The sequence below is a fragment of the Candoia aspera genome, chromosome 3 (assembly GCF_035149785.1).
Source record: "Candoia aspera isolate rCanAsp1 chromosome 3, rCanAsp1.hap2, whole genome shotgun sequence".
Taxonomy (NCBI): Eukaryota; Metazoa; Chordata; class Lepidosauria; order Squamata; family Boidae; genus Candoia; species Candoia aspera.
Window position 1 is genome coordinate 42,326,403 of NC_086155.1, and position 20,605 is coordinate 42,347,007.

General features: G+C 37.4%; 1 protein-coding gene across 1 annotated transcript in view; it reads left to right on the forward strand.

Moving 5' to 3' along the window:
- The window catches only part of PLXNA2 (plexin A2), a 483,155-nt gene that overhangs the window by 272,031 nt on the left and 190,519 nt on the right, over positions 1-20,605 (forward strand). Inside the window, exons 7-8 of the mRNA XM_063297455.1 lie at positions 130-226; positions 5,358-5,472. Coding sequence (XP_063153525.1) covers positions 130-226; positions 5,358-5,472 — 212 coding nt within the window. The remainder of the gene's footprint in view (positions 1-129; positions 227-5,357; positions 5,473-20,605) is intronic.

The following is a 20,605-nucleotide window of genomic DNA, read 5'->3' on the forward strand; positions in this document are numbered from 1 at the left end:
AGTGAATAAAGAAGATGAAGAAACAAGACTTGAAAGATAATTTAAAAATGCATTAAACATCTGTAAAAAGCTTACCTTATGCCTGTCCATATTCTTTCAATAACTACTTCCTCTCTTCTTTTTTTCCAGACTGGTTTGGCATAGAGCTTCTGTTGAAATCCAGAGAGACAGGCAAGATGTTTGTCAGCACAGAGTTCAAATTTTACAACTGCAGTGCCCACCAGCTGTAAGATATCTCCTAAAGTTTCTGTCATTGAATGCTTTACAGTTACATAGAGATTTTCCCTCAATTATTTATTTGTTTGTTTGTTTGTTTGTTTATTTATATTTTATTTATTTGTCATATTTTGCAGTAAGAGCTGCAAAGTTGCTATGTGTAAAAGGGCCAAGTTTACAACCTACTAGGTAGGATTCCCAAATATTTACATGAAGAAGAATGCTTATTTCCCTGGTTTGTTAGGATAATTGATTTTAGGTACACATATATATTATGAGCATGACTTGGACATCTTGCCACTACACCCATTATAAAAATGGTTAGATTTCAAAGACAACCCTCTATGATATAAATATTTGCAATATTGTGATGTTCAATTAAGACTTAAGCTTCTTTAAACTTGTTCTGCATAATTGGCTATAAACAGATGACACAAATAAATAAAACTAATAGATCATGTTTTATTCAACTGCATTGTCAATGATTGGTGCTTCACTAAACCCTCAGTTACTGAAGGACTAAACTTTAAAAGTAAAATTTCACAGGTAATTTTCTTTTTGTGTTGAGGTAATGAAAAAACTTCCAAAAAACTAGGAACTCTACAGAACAATGGCCACTCTCCATGTAAGAAGGGAATTCCAAGCTAACTCAGAATAGAAAATTACATTCAGTGCACCACATAATAAAATTGTATGCTCAGTATCAGTATCTAATAGCAGCACTTACATGCTAAGATCAGAAAGATTCATTTTGATCTGGGAAATGGGAGCTAAAGAGCATGTGTCACTCAAATTCCTGTCACGAGAACAAGAAAGAGTGAGAAATGTGTCAAATAAGTGAATAATTAAATACGTTCATGCTACTTAATATTCCTGTCCATTAGATTTGCATTTGTATGGTTAGAATACATTTTCTAAGGTCATTACAGAAAAAGCAAAAGCAAATTGCAGTTGAGGATTAAAAATGGACAAATGGGATTAATGTGTGTTTTTGCAAAGGAAGGGTGGGGAAGCTCACTGCACTTTTTCATTTGACAATAAAGAATTGTTTGAGATACTGAAATCCCTCACAGAACTCAGATTAAAGTAAAAATGTAAAGTCTCCTTCAAGCTTGATTCTTAGTGACTTAGTCATGTCTTTTGTTGGCCATAGCATGGAAGTGACTCATTATTATCTTCCACCAGGATGCATTTTTGACTTCCCAATATAATCCTCAAACTTGATATTCCATGGTGGCCTCCGATCAAGTACTTACCAAGTCTGACCCTGCTTGGTTTCCAAGCCCAGAAGAGGTCAGCTAGGTGCTGAGGTGATAGACAGATAGACAGACAGTTTAATCATCCACAGACCTCCATAATGGCTTTAAAAATTACTAATTTTTGCACTGCCAGCAGTTGCTGTGGGAAAAGAAACATACAAGCTTTTATGTCATGAAATGGGGAAAGTAGCACAAGGAATTGGCCTTGTACATCCTTTCAAAATATAAACTTTCCCATTCCCCCCCATCATTTGTAATACTAGAAAAAGAAGCATTAACTCTTCCTTGTGGTAGAAGGAGAAATGTTCATGATTCAAATGCTGTTTAGATGTTTGTCCCACTGGGAGCGGCTACTTTCAAAATATCCCAAGGTCAAAAAAAAAAAAAAAAATCCACAAAAAACATCATCTTAGTGCTGGGAAAAAGAAAAACTGCATGCACTGCAGGGTCTAACCAAAGCCCTGGGCAGAATCTGGAGCAAATATATATTCATATTCATTCCTCAATCTTGGGTCCTCTAAGAGTTCAAGGTTCTGTGCAGTATCTTAGTTGTTCCTAGCACTGCACTCTTCTGGACAGAGAACTCTGATGTTGTTCCTGGGATCTGTTGAAGCCACTCTCCCAGCTTAGGAGTACAGCTCCAAGTCCTCCTACCATCACTGGGACCACTTTGGCCTTCACTTTCCACATCCTCTCTAGTTCCTCCTTCAGGCCCTGGTATTTCTTCAGCTTCTCATACTCCTTCTTCCTGATGTTGCTCCAGGCATTCACAGCTCCATGTGTGTGGCACTGAGTTGTAGGCTTTCCTGTAGTCAATCCAGGCTGTGCTCAGATTGAGCTGTCTAGACCTGAAGTCTCAGGCGACTGCTTATCTTTGAGCAACTGGTGTTTTGAGCCTCTGGTATTGTTGCCAATGTCCTTCTGAGTTGTGCTCATGTACTGGCCCATATGGTCCTGTAGCCTGGCAGCGATTATGCCTGATATGACTTTCCATGTTGTGGGGAGGCAGGTTATTGGCCGGTAGTTGGACAGTGCTATTCCCTTATGGGGGTCTTTCATGATCAGCACTGTCCTTCCTTGTGTTAGCCAGACTGGGTGGGAGCCTGCTGCTAGCAACTGGTTCATCTGTGCTGCTAGGCATTCGTGCACTGCTGTTAGTTTCTTTACCCAGTTGGTGTGGATCATGTCTGGGCCAGGTGCTATCCAGCTCTTCATGTTCTTGACCTGCTGTTGGATGTCTGCCACTGTGATGGTGACTGGTTCCTGTTCTGGGAGATTGCTGTGGTCTGCTCTCAGGACCTGCAGCCAATTTGCACTGCTGTTTCTGCTGTTGGTGGCTTTGCTGTTACTCTGTTACTCTGTTATTGCACTGCAGCTGGGAGTACACCTTGGATGGTTCTTTGGAGAACAGGGCATTTATCTTCTTGGCCTCTGCTTCTCTGGTGTATCTCCTTAGTCTGGTAGCCAATGCTCTGAGCCTTTGTTTAGCATTCTCTAGGACTTCAGATGCAGTCAGGATCCCATATGTTTTTCAATAGCTGAGTCTTATCCTTAATCTCCACACCCTTCTGTAGTTCCACCAGCTGACTAACTTCTCTCCAAGTTGCCTTGATATTAGCCTCCAACCTTATTTTCCAAGGGGGGCTGTATCTACTGCTGTTCTTCTTGATCGTGTAGCCAAGCATCTCCAGGATTACAGTGGCTGTAGTGTATGCCAGTTCATTGGTTTAAGTTATGGTTGTAGTAGAGATTGTCATGAGGGCTCTAGTGGAGTATTCTAGCATACTATCTGATACTTCTTCTCCACTGAGCCTTGGTAATCAGTCTCAAGAGTTGACGGTAGCTAGTTTATCCATGGTCCTATCCCTATTATCAGCTGCTGTGCTCTGTAATGGAGGGGGTGGTAGTGAAGTTCCAGTTGTTCTTTCAGGTCTTCTTGAGTTTGGGATGTAATGTGTAGTTGGTCTATCTCAAGTTGTGAGAGCAGCTTCCTCTTCACTAAGTTGAAGCATTGGATAACTAGCTGTTTCTCAGTTAGCATGGATGTAGGTCTTCTGTCCACCCACAGTTCCCTCCTACATTTCATACATCCCTCTCATTAGGTCTGCTGTTATAGTAGCATTTCATCAATTCCAGGTTCTCTTGTCTCGTCCATATATGGTTTGTTCCAGTAGCCCACTTATCATCAGATTGTCCTGGTTCCCCAATATCTGGCACAGGCCTTGTTAATTCAGGTGACGTCCAAGCCAGCCTGACTCTCTTAGTACATGTCATGCTCATATCTGAAGTAGGCAGGTAAAGTGTTAGGGGGTCTTTGCCCAAGGACCCCTACTGGTAATGTAGGTACCAGCCAGGGTTCAAACCCCAATCTCCTATGTCAAAGGGTATAACCACTATACTATCCAGCTGCTTTATTTATTTATTTTTCCTTAAGCTCAGACTGACCTAGATGGCATTAAACTATTGCTATTGCTTTCAACTCCCAAAGTTGTTCTGTGCAAGTGCCTTGCTAGTCCAGTACCCACCTGCAATACTGTGAAACTTTCCAGAGATAAAACGAGATTATATGAAAAGCCAGTCACTAGGAGATGGGTTGTTTTGGACCTGAGAAGAAGTTAGCAGCATTCTGAATCTGTAGATTAATTAGCCAGCAGTCCAGGAATGGGAAAAGAACCCTAAGCTTGCAGCTGTCATTTGGAGAAAACTGTTCTCTACAATTAATCTAGTGAACTCTCCCTGATTTGGTGAGAATTAGTTGTGCTTAGGTAAAGACTAAATGAGTGTATATTAGGCCAGTGATGTTTTGCCACAACATATCCGGGCATGGTTTATTTCTTGTATGTGCAATTGAGAAAAGTCTTGAACATTCCCAGTGAAGGAGAGCGCATAATCTCCTACTGTTCCTTTTTTGGGGGGTGGGGGGGGTGGGGAAGTAATATTCCATTGGAAACTGCCTTCACAAATTTTAAGAGTGCTGTCATATGCCACCTCCAATCTTTTCACCATAATACTTAGTTTCTAATCCCCTTATCAGAAAGCAGAGGTCTGATTATTCTTTTTTCATTACACTTTTCAGCCTTAAATGTTCCCCTAATGTGAAACACAGCCATTAAACTTTGATACGCAATATTAATGGAATAGAAGGAACTCATTTGGGCCTATCCAAGCATGAGGGCAAGATGCTTAGGAAGGTCATCTGTATAGATTGAGTACCTTGACATTTCATCTGGTTCAGTTCATAAACACTTCAGCTGAAACAGAAAAACTTATCAGCGACATTTGCCTTTTTATTTGTACTGTACTTTTAAGACACCAGAGTATATGCTCTGGATTGGAACCAGATTGAACTGGGATATCAGAGTTTCACGGAATAATTATTCATAAGAATCAGGTGTTATTATCCCTATATCATGGATACAAGCCTAAGATTGAGAGAATATCTTTGGCAACCTAGTGAATTTTGGGGGAGCATGAGATTTGAATCAGGAAATTTTCTTAGCTTTTGGGAATCTAGGATATGATGTATTGAAACAAATGATCTTTGCAATAAACCCAATAATGCAATAACCTGAGTTATTTGAACGTAATCAGTTTAGACTAGAGGCACTGGACATATGCAAAACACACTGAAAACTTACATGGTAATGCATCTCATCACCCCCAAGAGACAAGGATAAACTCCATTTTTCTACCAAGTCTTTATCATAAAGGCACCTTTGTGCACTAAAGTGGTACATTTTTTTTCAAATAAAGTGTTTGTTCTGTTTAAACAAATATATACATAACTTTTGCTGACTTATCAATAATATTGCTACTGGATATTCCATAATTATCAGGCATTATCAATAATAAACATATTTGCCTGTGTTCCTTTCTTGGCAGGTGTCTGTCTTGTGTCAACAGTGCCTTTCGCTGTCACTGGTGTAAATATCGAAACCTGTGCACTCATGATCCAACAACATGCTCCTTTCAGGAAGGACGGATCAATGTTTCTGAGGTATAAACACTGGATTTAGGAACTAGACAGCACCATTTGTTATGGTGCAGGTCTTAAATGTTACCCTTGTGATACAGCTGGACTCTCTCTTCCCATTCCCACCTCACACTGTGATTCAGGAGGGTGAAAGAGAGAGAGCCTTAGGAGATCAAAATCTTGGTTGGTGGTTTCATTTCTAGGCAAGGGATATGTTGGATAATAATAATAATAATAATAATGAGATTTCAGACCTGCATAGGTTCATAGTACAGTTGAAATCAGACCTGGAGCTACATTTGGAAGAAGACCATCTGTGAAAAACACTAATGACTCTCTGTTGGCTGTAAATAACATATATTTGATATGATAATTCCCATCACCTATTTTAGGAAAAATCATTTTTTCTACCTGTAGGCAGTAACACAGCATCAGTTTACACAGACAGAAATCTAGACAAATTATTCTGGCAGCATTCTGCCACTTCAGAACCATAGGATATATATTTTGAAAGCTGTTTTCACCATGCTTCTAACTGAGAATCTCAGTCATAGAAATAAAAAGAAGAGGATTTGTATGTTATTAGGAGGACAGCAGTTGCAAAAGCAGCGTCCCCCCAAAGGGTCAGACATGACTCGGTGCTTGCACAGGGGACCTTTCACCTCACAGTTTTGGAGGAGGCTACACTCTGATGTACATTTCACCCTCACTTACAATGATTTGATCATATTCTTGATTTCAATGTTTGTGTTTTGGTATGGTTGGAACTAACTGAAGTTTCTCGGTATTATTTATAAGCATATTTCTTGATGCTGATACAAATTCAGATTAAGAATGTCTGACCTTTAGACTGAACCTGGGAAATTATGAATAGTGAGTGAAGAAGGGGTGGCTTTAGATTTAAGCAGGGACTGAGTAAACTGCAGCAGGAAAGGGTTTAGGATAGGCAGCTGGCCAAGCTTACTGAATAGGTCATCTTGCCCTGACATCCCGCACAACTAAATATGCCCTTTCCTCAAAGGAATTCACAAATTGCCAGCATGGTGGAACCCAGTCTGAACTGGGACCCTGATATAATGATAGAGGGGCATTCATAATTTGCTTCTTATTTTGAAATTGGGAAAAAAGACCCACACCTGTAGTTTGCACTGGAAATTATGTAATTAAAGACAGATCATTTGGGGTTAGTAATTGAGAAGGATGACATAGTATCCATGGGACCAAGGGAAGATTTTCATTGTTCTTTTTCACCGTAAAGATGTTACGCCATCAATATTTTGAAAAGATGACAGGTGTAAAGTATCTGCCTTTGATGAAAAAAATTAACATATATTTCAGATTGCCAGTAGAAATAATTGGTTTTAATTGAATCTCATAAATGGGAAGTCTAACCAACAGTGAGATTGAAGAGAATAAAATGCAAGAAAATAATAAGGAAAAATTAAATTTCCTTTCTGGTTATAATACAGTTAGACTGCAAAGACACCCAAAGAGAAATAGCAAGCTTAAAAAAAGGATATTTTCTTGATTAGTGAAGATAGCAGGTGTATGTATCCACAATATGTACATAAAAATTATTAGGGTTGACAACAGAAATGCATGATTAGGAATGGTCATTATCTTATTTATGTCTTTTATTAGAAGTAAAGCCAAATTGCATACAGTGTGAACTTCAAAGTGTTTTGTCCAGGCAGATTTGTCAGCTCTGAGGACCAACAAAAAATTGTTAAATATTTTGATATAAAAACAAAGATTCTTCTTTTTTTTTAGAAATGGCAATAAGTAGCATTCCACTTTTATGAATATGTACTTTCTCAGCTGTTCCCCAGCGATATTATATTTTGCACCTTGGATGCAAAAGTTCCTACTGTTGTATGTTGCTGTTACTACTCCAGTAGAAATAGGAAGTGGAGAAGAGGGAAAATTACATAGAGGGAAAGGATGATTTGTCCAGTCCAGAATAAGGAAGTGACAGAACTGGGATTCCATCTCCAAACAGAATCTTAGCTTTTATTGTAAAAATTCTTGATGGACTTATGGAAGATGTAAGGACAATTTATTGAGTAAGCTGAGCTGTTCTAAAATACATGGCTATATAGGAATAATTGTGGGGTGGAGGTTTAGCATTTGTAAAAATTATGTTTTTTTTTTAGAATTCTTTTAATGATTCAAAGACTTACATAGGATAAATTTGGGAGGACCTTTGTGCTTAGAAAATCTCTCTCTGAATGTTTATTTATCACTTCCTGACTATTCTCTGTTGTTGGCACATCCTTTCTCTCATTGGTTTATGCTGAGCATATGCATTAAGCTACTTTGAGGAATCATCTTACTAAGCATAATTGTGATGATACAAATAAACCATTGTTCCTATTTTCTCTATGCACCTATACGTACACACTCATCTAACTCAGGAAACTCATTTGTTTAGCCTCTTCAAAGGAATGAAAATGTTGAATATGAAAACTACAGTGTAACCTAGTTGCTCTGTCAAAAGCTCTTTGCAGATAGTAATGCTCAGATGCCAGAATATTTCTGTTTTTATGCCTTTAGCATTACCCTGCTAGCAAAGCCCTTCTTACTTCTGCCTTGATATATTATAAGAGAACTCAAATGCAAATTGACTTCATTAGCAAAAACAGTAGCATTTGGAAGCAAAACAAAAACAATATTTCCATGAAACTAGTTCTAGTTCCTAGAAAAACAGCATACACAACACTTTTCATGTGAATATTAGATAGTATTTAGCTCAATTTGTTCTTTATTCATTTAGTCGCTTCCGACTCTTCGTGACTTCATGGACCAGCCATGAAGTTCAATATTAGCTCAATATTAGGATGTATATGTGAGAATCTACTGTACCTCTACAACCATTTGGTTGCATTAGTTAACACATCTCTGAAAGGATAAAATCATCCCTTTCATCAGACGTTAATCAGTGGTAAGAATCATTACACATAAACAATGGTTTGTTTATGGCAGAATGAGAGCAACCTTAAGCCTTTTAAAGTAAAGTTATACTTTTCAAAATTACTGAAAAAGTGGCACTTTCATGTTTTACCATTTTGTTCTCTATTAATGCTTAGAGGCAGATCTGCACTCTACAGCCACTCAAGTAAATTTGCACTGTGTGAATCCTTTTCCTCTTTGCACTCTGGCAGACATATTATTTAACACAGTTAAACAACTGTACACTTAGGCTGTGAAACTAGCCAGCTCTGACAATGAGGATGTATGACTCAAGTTTTGTCCAAGGCATTCACTGAAGTCAGTATGATCCACTTTGTGGCCAGAATCAATTGTGACAATGCTTATTTCTTAAAGTGCTTCTATCCTACCTTTCCATCTAATACCCTTCAAAATGAAAAACAGACTATTTAAAAAAGATATAAATCAGCCACAAGAGAATTTTTAAAATAATTCCCCAACTATCCAAAACTGAAAATAGCAGTAAATAATACTTTTCTAGAAGAAAGTTGATTAAAAAGCCAAGTTTTAGCTCTTCACTGAAACATGAGCAATGAAGTATCTGTAAAAGTTCTTGCAAACACATTCCATGGTCCTTCCTGTCTTATTTTCCTACCTACTGAATTTCAGAAATTGGATTTTGGGGAGAATAGGGATAATCTACAAGCCAAGCTGTTGAACAGAACATTTGAGCAGACTCTCATAGTATAAAGCAATTAATTCATTAACTTTATTAAGTCTTTCTCAGATACATATTCTCAAGTTTTTCATTGTGGGGAGGGGCAGGAAGGACACATTTCCATCCCAGTAGACCAGTGTTTCTCAACCTTGGCCACTTTAAGATGTGTGGACTTCAACTCCCAGAATTCCCCAGCAAGCTTGGCTGGCTAGGTAATTCTGGGAGTTAAAGTCCACACATCTTAAAGTGGCCAAAGTTGAGAAACACTACAATAGGCAATTCAATCATAATTCACACTTGTGGAAGTTGTTCAAGCACTATGTATTAATCTTTGTACCTGAATGGCTTCCATAAGAGCAGCAGGGTAGGGGTAGGGAAGTTGCATTATAAAAAGGCACAGAGATATATGGTTCACAATGAACATACAAACACTGGCTTGGAAAATTAAAAAAATATGTACTCTCTTCATGAATTCATAGTTAACATGGGGCTCAGTATTAAGTGACAAGTAAAAATAGCATGGACCTGGACTCTGCCCTACAGATTTAGCACCTCTGTTGGTAAATTAAACAGCAGTGAACCCAGCTGGATTTTAAATTTCACACTTTTTGAAGGAAAAAAGATAATTTTGTTGGTATGGAACAACCAGCAAAAATATATAGAAGTACTTGGTCCTCTTCATCTTATCAAAATTAACTATTCTGATTAATGCCTGTCTGTCAAAAAATGACCTTTTGTCAATGCCATAATTTTCCATATTCTGTCAAAGCAAGTCTTAGCAAAATTCCTGGCAAATCTTTCCCATCTCTTTTCTTTAGGGATTGAAAGTAACTAGTAACCCTCCAACTTTACTCCAAACTCTTCCTCTTCCTCCTATTATTATTATTATTATTATTATTATTATTATTATTATTATTACTACTACTACTACTACAACTACTGAGAAAGTGAGTTACTTTGTCATGTATTTCTTGAATGTATATGCTTTCTTTCCACCAAACAATGGTGCACAAAGAAGCTTGCAATGTTACAATATTGATTGATTATGTGCCACTGGTTGGTATTGACACTTAGTGACCATATAGGTAGATTTTCTCCATGATGATCTGTCCCTAACCTTCATGGCTTCCAATGGTGTACCTATCATCTTTTTAACTGAGTTCATCCACCTTACTGCTGGTCTTCCTCTTTTTCTCTTTCCTTCCCTCTTTCCCAACATTAGAACCTCCTCCAGAGAGCTAGGCGCTATCTTTGCATAATGTGTCCAAAGTAGGATAATTCGATCCTGGTCATTCATGCCATGAGTAAGAACTCTGGGTTGATTTGTTCAATGATCCACTAGTTTGTTTTCTTGGCTGTCCATGGTATTCTCAGGAGTCTTCTCTACCACCAAAGTTCAGAAGCATCAATACTCGTTCTATCCAGCATCTTCAAAGTCTAATTTTCACTACCATAAAGTGTCACAGGAAATACCATCACTTGCACAATTCTGATCTTTTAGGTATAGACACTTCACAGCATCTGAATATCTTTTCCATGGTCTTCAGGACTACTCTACCAAATGCTAGTCTGTGGTATATTTCCTGAGTGTTTGGTTGATCCTAAAAGACAGAAGCTATTTTCCACTTCACTATCTTCATTGTCAATTCTAAGGCTTGTGGTTGACCTGTTGTCATTAGTTTAGTCTTCTTTATATTTAGTCTTAGTCCCATTGTTTCACTGTGCTCCTTGACTTTTATTAGCGCATGAAAATGCAAATAGATCCTTTGCATTTTCAGCTATCAGGGTAGGGTCATCAGCGTAGCACAGGTTATTGATGCTTCTTCCTCCAACTTTAAAATGATGCTCATATTCTTCCAGTGTAGCTTTCCTTAATGTATATTCAGCATATATTGCAAGTGGAATAAATAAGGGGAGCGTATATAACCTTGCCTCACAGTTTTACCAACCTGGGATGTGTGTGTGTGTGTGTGTGTGTATACCTGCATACACATACAATTAAAAGCACACAACAAAATCAACTTATACAGCAAAAGCCACCTCAAACAAGATTACCAAAGAGAGAGTAGCCCAAAAGACATAGTCTCTCATATTCCCACCAAACTTACCTCCTGCAAGATTAGGAAAAGGTTCTCCTCTTAATATTTTAAAGCATGTTCAAGCTTTTGAGGAAGGATTCAGTCTTTCAAATATCTTGGCTTTGGGTTGTATAAATCTTTAGAAAGTCAACCACTTCCTTACCCTGAAACAGATTATTGGGATTTATTTATGCATTTATATCCTGAACCAAATCATGTTTTAAAAAAAAACCTCTCAGCAGCTCACAACATGTAACAAAATAATATATAATTAAAAAACACAAAAACATACAATGCAAAACAAAGGAATCCAGTCCATCCTCTCCTACTGATTTCCATTCAATAATCTGGCCAAAGAATTCAAGTCTAAATATTTTCCCCATATAAACAATATTATGTGCTCCATTCGCTGTGAATTAACTGTAAGATATTTCAGATTCACTCCTGCTAACTACTGAAATCAATTCATACATATTGCAAAGTTGAGTGTGCCACTTCCTGTTCAAGTACTGTGACCCATTCTGTTCAAGTTCCAGGAACTGTAAGGAATGAAGAAGTGGGAGAGTACAGAATTGGCTGTAGCTGGTCTTTGCCAGAGAGGAAGGTAATGGAGGATGAAGGAATGTTCAGTTGGAAGGAGGAGCAGAAGGGGAACATAGGAAGCTGGAGGAGATTCAGATTGGTGATATCAGAAGTCCTGGTACCAGGCTGAATTCCTGTCACATTGTTATGCTTTTGAGCAGAAGTAATCCTCTTGAGTGAGAAAACTAGTGGCTACATATGTGCTGTGTTGTTGGCAGATCTGCCATGAGTGAATTCAGGAGGATGATGGAAGAATATTGTTGACCTATTGTCAGTGAAGTAATGGTGAGAGCATGAACAGCCAAGGAATTGGATCTGAACTCCATACTTTATTTGGTCTTCTTAATCAGTGAGAGGGACAGCAGCAGAGCTGGTGAATGGAGATTGACTTGGATGGTAATTAATGGTAGAAAAGGAAGAGTCAGCTTGAGAACCATCTCTTGCTGGAGCAGGCTGTAAATGATTCCATCTTGAATTAAACTACAAAAGCTAACCAGCTAGAAAAATCACATTCAGACTTGGATGGGTGTTAGGATGTGCTCTCAAGGTGAAGATGGTCCTGTCCCCTATAGGGAGAGAAAATGAGGTATTGAGAGGAACTCTGTCAGTAGGATGATAGGGAAGTAGTTATTTTAGCTGGGGTAAGAATATATTTTGGTTAGGGTAAATAACAGGAGAAGAGTGTGTGATTGTTGGGGCTGAGTGTATATACCGAGCTAAATCCACAGAAGTGCTTGCACAATTGCTGATGCTGGAGAGGTATTAAGGAATGGAAAAGGAGAAGGACCATTGTAGAACTTCATGGAAGATTTACTGGGGGTGGAGATTGAGACCATGATAGGCAGTGGAAAGTATGATGGGATCGCTAGGTAGGATGTTGAAGGAGAATGGAGACCAGGATCTTGATGCAAGTATCTTCTGCTAAGCCAGTCACCTCAGCCCCTGTATCAGGTGGCTGAATTATGGGCACCTTGGTTCTGGGCTGCTTTTGGTGAACACTAGGTCTGTGCAGAATAAGACTGCATCCATCTAAGATATAAGAATATATGAACACAGAGACCTGGCATTTATTACTGAGATCTGGCTAAGTAATGACAGGAAAGTAGCCCTGTTGGAAATCTGCCCTCCCAGGTTTCAGATTGTGCAGCAAGCATAGCACCAAAGCTAGGAAGGAGTGGAAACAGTGGTTGTAAGATATCTGCAGGCTTGCCAGATGAGTTTGTGAGTTTCCATGTGGTTAAAGTTGCATGCATTTACCCTGGCTTCTATAAGCTAGATCCATGCTTTCCTGGATCCTTTGGGCAACTAGGAAGGATGACAGTGGCTGGATTTGAGAGCTACTTTGAAGAAATATGTGATGCCACCTGCCTTGAAGGGAATAGTAATGCAACCTCTTTTGATGAAATCTCTTGATTTGGCCATATTTAATAACTTTCTCCATCAAATATGGAGTCACCATTCCTTCCCTTTTTGGTTGTGGAGAAGGGACTCAGCTACAGAGAACTCTAGAGGCAGTGGTTTATCTGGATCCTTTTCAATCAGGATTTAGACCCTGGCATAGGATGAAAATGGTCACATGGATGAACTACTACAACACATTCTACGTAGGGCTGTCTTTGGAAACAACTTAGACAAGTTGCTTGCAGAATGCTGCAGTCATACTATTTATGGGTCAAACCCAATTTTGCACGGTAACATCAATTTTAAGGTTGTTGCATTGGCTACCAGCAGGCTTCCAAGCCCAATTCACAGTGCTAGTTATTATCTTTAAAATCCTATACAGCGTAAAACAGGAACTACCTTGCCAATATTGAATCTGCTTCTCTGGTCCAAATTTCTAGAAAGGACCTGCTGAGAGTCCTGCTTCCTCAAAAGGTACATGGAATGTAGGCTAGGTTTCAATGGAGGATCCCATTATGTTGAATATCATCCCTGCCAAATTACATATGCCTTTAATAGCCCTGGCTGAAAATTGCAACAATTGTATTAAAATCTTAATTGATTGGGATAATTCATAACTATAGTAAATCAATTAATAAATTGTCCCAATTGACTTTTTGAATTATCTACTATTTCTTTTCATGATCCAAAATGTAATAAGCTTTTGACCAGCCCCCAAAACGGATTGGACATGTTTGTGGAGGTGCTATAGTAAAGGGAAATAATTATGTTCTTTTCCTTCATTATTGCCATAGCATGGATTGTCACTCAAGTTTCCAGCAATTAAGAACATTATGCCACTGAAATGAAAGAACTATGGAATTTGTCTTTCCTACAAATACAATGGATTGTTCAGTTAAGCTGTCACACTAAAAGCCTTTGACTGAAATGCTGTTAAACAACAGCATTCACTGAAGATATCTAGCATTAAATGAGTTCTGTTACATGAAACATTTATGTCGGCAAAAAAAAAATGGCTATCATTTTATCCTAGTGTGGAAATTATGACAAAGTGCCTGTGTAGATGTGGGGAAAATATAAAAGGTGGATAAGAAGTCGTAGAAATATAAAATAATATTTTATTATTATAAAATGAAACATCTCTGTACAGTCTCATCTCAGTGGATTGATAAGAAGAAATAACTCCATTTTTATTTTTGTTTGTTGTATTTTTATCTACCCCAAAATGAAACCTCTTGGGGTAGTTGATAATTATTCTCATAAATTTGGGGATAATCTTCCTTTGGTATCCATTTTGTACAAATTGTGTTTTTACATGTGTGACACTAAATCAGGCAGATGGGAGTATTCACAGATTTTGAAAGGTTAAACTGGAGGCACATTCTATTTCTTTTCCATGGAAATGTTTAGATAATATTCTCACCTGGGAAATCTCCATACCTGATTGTGTTTTCAGCCTGGTTTGAAATTCCTTGTAATTATAATCATATTATAATCATTGTTGGAAGCATCAACAACAAAAACTAAAGCATCTGCCTGACCTTTAAATACCTAGATCTTTTAGCCAGAGGCTGAAGCCCATAAACAAGTAAAGAGTCAGGCAGCATATTCATCATCTTTTTTCCCTGACAGATTTTGCAAATATATGAAACTTTAATATAAATCAACTGCCCATAAAGTATATGATAGAACATCCACAACCCTAGTCATACATATATCTCATTATAGTTGAATGTTGACTATTTCAGAACCATATGTGATATACATTAGAAAGACCAATGTATGCATTTGGTTGAGTTCCATTTAATCACTAAACTACGTTTTACACACTTCTGAGAATGAAAGGTGCATTGTAGGGAGGTATATATCTGGAAAGGCTTCAAAACCTAGGTGTGTAATCTGTTAGTGCACACAAGTAATTATAGTGGTTTTGTGGCTTTCCCTTCTGTTGAAACTAGAAATCCTAAGCCAGAATTCATTCTGTGGACAATGGAGGTGCTATTGCCCACAGGATCCAATGCCCACTCATTTCAATGGAAACTGAGCAAACCTACATTAGTAGTAATAGTAGTATGTAGTACACATTTAAACATGTATGCCACCCAACTCTCAACAACTCTGGGTGGCTCACAACAATCAAAGAAATTACAATCAAATCAATAAAACATAAAAGTTAAAGATAAAAGATGGCAAGCACAATGAAACGAGGGCTCTCAATCTCCCTCACCAAAGGCCTGGGTGAAGAGCCAGATCTTCATGGTTCTGCTTAAACAAAAAGAGACCATAATGGAGCTTGCTAGTCAGGTGAAGCAAATAGAAACATCTGTTCCTGTAGGGTCTTCTGGAATTCACACAATGAGATACATAATGTGTATGTGTGTATGTGTGTGTGTGTGTTTTTAAGCAGTACTTTTCTGAGCATTTAATTTAAAAAGAAAAGATGCAAACTCTATTAATTTTCTGGACACATGTTTGTGAGTAGGAATTAAAGAATTTATCTTCTCCATCATTTACATTACTTTATCCTAAGGGTGTTTGTTACCATAAGCCAATTCAGTAAGTTATACCTCCCTAGTGATCATCAAAAAGTGACAAATAGGAGGCATTGTTTAGTGTGTTTCTATATCTTTTAGAAGAAAAGGATGCTTTAATCCACTTACTTTGAGCTTGTCAGGGAAATGATTTTTCTATTGATTAGATTTATTAGATTTATGTCACACGTAGCCTAGATTTCTAAAATGTGTCTAACTGAGAATCTCAGGAATAATAAAAATTTAATGTCTAACTGATCATGATCCAGTGGTATGTGTATATCAAACTGATGCCAGAACTATGCAGAGTACTCACTGTACTTCATGTTCTCCTTGGGAGAGACAGAGTAGAGAATAAACATTGAGAAAGAAAGAAATCCTTTTACCTTGCATTGACTTTTAAAATTACAGAATAGCTTTTCTTTGCATGTCGTAGCCGAATAGAAGCTTTCATTTCTCCAACATCACTTTTTCTTCTGTTTAAAATGTTCACCTGGCCATACAGTGCTGCATAGTCAATTGGTCATTATAAAGAGAATAACAGAAGAAAAAAGGTGGTGATGGAGTGATAGTTCTATGCCACCATGAGAATAAATGATCCAAGATTTGAATAAGAAAGGTAATTGGAAAAGTATTTTTTCCTTACTCCAAATTCCAATCAGAATTCTTCTATGGCCTTTGATGGGGGAAATAGTAAGAAGAAAAATAATCCTGTGAATATCAGGTTCTTGATTTGGCCCAGCTTTAACACATCTTTTTCCTTTCCTCTTCAACAGAAAGGTCTTCCATCAGTTTTTATCCTCCATAATTTTTGAAAGAATGCTTTAGATTAGAATACAGAAGAATAAGTATTAAAGATAGAATAGCCAAAGCAAACAAATAACAAAATGGGAAACTGCCTCATACAAGGTCTGAGCATTGGTTCATGAAGAAAACCAAAACTGACTAGATTTGTATGTCACACTAATCCTGGGCTTATTTTAATCATGTTTTGTTGAATAAGTTGGAGTGTCTGAATTCCACAACATAGTAAGTCAGAAGCAAGCAAATGATAAAGCATAATATGTGAACCTGATGGGTGATAGCTCTGTATGGTCTTTCACAGCCCTTGCTAGAAACTGGTCATTGGATTTGCCACATACAAAGCAAGTGTCACTTCTAATAATCACTACATTTGTTATGTAGTTGCACAGGTGTATAGCTTCTTTAAACTGGGATCTTGGCATCTTAGAGCTTGAACATTTTGTATATCTTTCTTTGTGGTTTCATTATTCTTGCATGCTCTTAAATAACTAAATCTGATTTATTAAAGAAATCATGGTCAGTGGGATTTCCATAAATGCTGGCCACAGGGAGAACTGAAACAAGATAAGAGGAATTAGCAATGCTGTGCTTAGGAAAGTTGAACAGAGGGTATGTTGTATTTGGGGGAAAGTACTATGCTATAAAACATATAGTAAATATATATTTATAATATAGTAAAACTATACACATTAATGAGTTGCAGGTAAAGAGGGACATACTTGCTCAAAAGAAATTGGTTGACTGTGTCTTGAATTATTAGTAATATTTAATCATCTTGGTAAAATGTATTTGCCTGTTTGCAAGCAAAGGCCACACATTAACTTTTAATAAGCATTTGATTTTTCTAAAAAAAGAGAGAGATTAGAGATAAGATGATTTTGGTATATTTTTTGGCTGTTCATGAATTTTGTCTTTTAAATTAAACTTTCCAAAGGAGGACATTATTTTTTTGGATTCAACCAAAGTAAATTAGGAGTTTGTTAGTAAAATCAATTGAGCCAGAACAACCTGCTTTTTAGTCTTCTACCTTTCAAATTTTTCAGATTGACTTAGACATCTAATCTCAGGTTGTGTTATGAGTACGGATGGTGAGCAGGAGGGGACCCCTAACCGGGGGGGAAATGCATGCGTAGTTTAAAGGCTTTGAACTGTCATTCAAAGAAACCCAGAACAGACCCGCCTTGAGTTTGGGGATTTATCTGTCTGGGTTTTCCCACACTCCTTCAGTTTGGTAGGATTTTCTGTCTACTATAGCAGTTTAATAAACACTAGAGACATTCTCCACATCTCAGCGTGGTCTTTGCTTAAGCCAGGACAGGTTGTTTTTCAAGCAGTCTTTAAATAACAAACAGTGTGGCTCATTGAGGGCTCACCCCCCCCCCCCCCCGTTGTCTGTATCTATGCTAGGCTTGGATAAAGATAACTTTAGATCTTTTTTTTTTAATAAGAATTTTATTAAGTTTAGAGCAAAGATAAAAACTACAAAAAAAGCAAAAAACTACAAAAAGAAAAGAAAACTAAAAAGGTGTAGAAAGACAAGAAGAATTTTTTTTAAGATTACATAAAGAGGTGACTTCTGACTTTAAACATCAAGATTATACAACAGTTTTCCATAATTAATCCCTTACTTTATCTTAAACCAAAATCACATTTATTTCTATAAATCATTCCATTAGCACATAATAAAAATCACTAAATACAATTGCTCCCTTCCCTTATATTAAAAGAAAAAGAAAATATATAAACCTCCTAAACAACTTCCCCCCAAAAAGCAATACTTATTTAATTATTTCCTTCCTACCACTATTCTATACATTTCTGTCCACTATAATAAGAATCAAACTAAAAAGCATATACATTTTCTGTCCTTATAATTAATTCTACAATTATAACAATCTTAATCATATTAAACCTAAAAACAAGCATTTATTATTTACTTTATTAATCTTAATCCAAATCCTTACAGAAGAATGACATCAAACATACCTTAAAAGCAATTCAGATAAAAATTCTCAAACCCTTAACCCCACTTCAAAACAGACCAAAGCATTCACAAAGCTCCACAATAAACACAAGGCATTTTTCACAGAGAGATCAAAGAGCCCAACTGCTCCCCTTAGAAACTCCGACTTCTCAGCAGAAAACCACCCGTAGATAACAACCCCTTCCTTCCCATAGCGTTCCATAAGAAAGTTGATTTCCTTTATGGTTTGCAATTCAGTCTGTCCCTTTAATTTCTTCAAGTTGACTGCCTGGTCATCTGGCAATTCAGCAAAAGCCTCAATCTTGCTGTTAGTAGAGACATTTCTGTCATTGTTAAATTCCTCAACTTCCTCCACAACATCCCTAACCAGATGACACATTTTAGAACTAATGTCCCGAATATCTTGCGTAATAACTTGACAAGAATCCAAAAGAATCTGTTTGAGGTCTTGATGGAACTCTGAGAAAGCCTACTTGAAACCTTACATATCTCACACAGTAAATTATGATGCCCCCAGGTACTTAACCAGTGAAAGTAGAAGATAATGGAAAGTTTTCAGAACATGTTTACAAAAGTGAGACTCTGGTAACAGGCAATTTCCCAGAATAAGTAGCAACAGAAAGCTGAAGGTTCAGAACAGCAGATTCAACATGTAGGAAAATATTAAAATCTTTAAATTCAGTACAAAAATAGTAACAGAGAGACAAATATTTACTTCCAGTCCTCCTTAATATTTAGATAGGAAACAAGCAGAAACTTTAAAAGGTTTTTAAAAAATTAATCCCCAAAATAATGATAAGCACCAAGACAGATCTCTTCTCCTTTCTGTAGAAAGCCTCTCTTAGGGTACATAAACTTAAAAAGATAAAAATTGGGAGATTTAGAAATGGGGTGGCTGGTCTTAGTGTCCCTTTAGGGCTACAGTGTGGCTTGGAAATGGGGACGTCCCAGCCTCCCAGCGGCTCTTACCAGATTAGCGCAAACACTGTTTATGATCCTCTGGCTTCAAGTCGCCATTTTGGAGGGCAAATGGGATGATTCTGAGCATTTTCTTTCTGTGAAAACACTCCAGGGCTTCAGGAAAATCCTGCCTGAGGCTCACCCTCAAAAAAACACCATGTTGTCAGTTCTGCTCATGGAGCCCACGAGCACAGCTGTTTAGTCCGACATGTCCCCGCTGGAAGTCAATAACTTTAGATCTTGATTTACAAGAGATAGAACCAACATTTATCATCACTACTTTGAACTGATGGACCCTTCTTTCATTATTCCCAAATATCTATCATTTTTAGTCATGTTTCACAGGAGGGTCTTTACATTGGCAAATCTGGATGCTATCCTATTAATGGTACTGTTGGATAGATTTTGTGGTCTTCCTTATCAAGACAGTTTATATATCTGCTCAGACACTGCAATTGAATCAGCAGCATGTGTTCTTTTCCATAAACCCTATAGATTATGTTTCTTCAATCACTCATCTGATAAATACAATAAAGATGGCCAAGGTAAAGGTAAAGACTTCCTCCAGTTGAGCTCAACTTCCTGTGGCCATTTGGGCTTGTCCATGTAAATTTTTTTACAACAGTACAAAAGTGATTTGCCATTGCCTTCTTCCAGGAATTTATTATTATTATTATTTCCTACAAATCTGGGATGACCTGATGGTCTCTCATTCACATACTAACCAAGTCCAATCCTGCTTTGCTTTTTCAAAATCAACCAAGATTACTAGGTTACTTCATCTGCTGTGTCAAAATGGCTAGTAGTGTGGCTGTATTCTGTTGCAGCTGGTGATGTAGCCTTGCCTTCCACACTTTTAGATCCCTTTATTACTTCAATCATTGGAGCTGTCAAACAGTACAAATGTCCTACATTCTCCCATTTCCCAGAGTAGACTGTACTTATGGGATGATAGTGCTTTACATATTTCTCCTAATGAAACCTTTGCAATGAGGAAAAACCTCCATTATGTTCTCCATGGATCCAATAATCCAAACCCTTCTGCAAGTAACATTTCCAACTCTACAGATCTGATCTATGCTAAAAGAAAAAGGAAATTATCACTATCCACATTCTTTTTGCTCTAGAAAAATGTTTCTCCCATTTTATTTGTTTGATTGTCTAAACAATT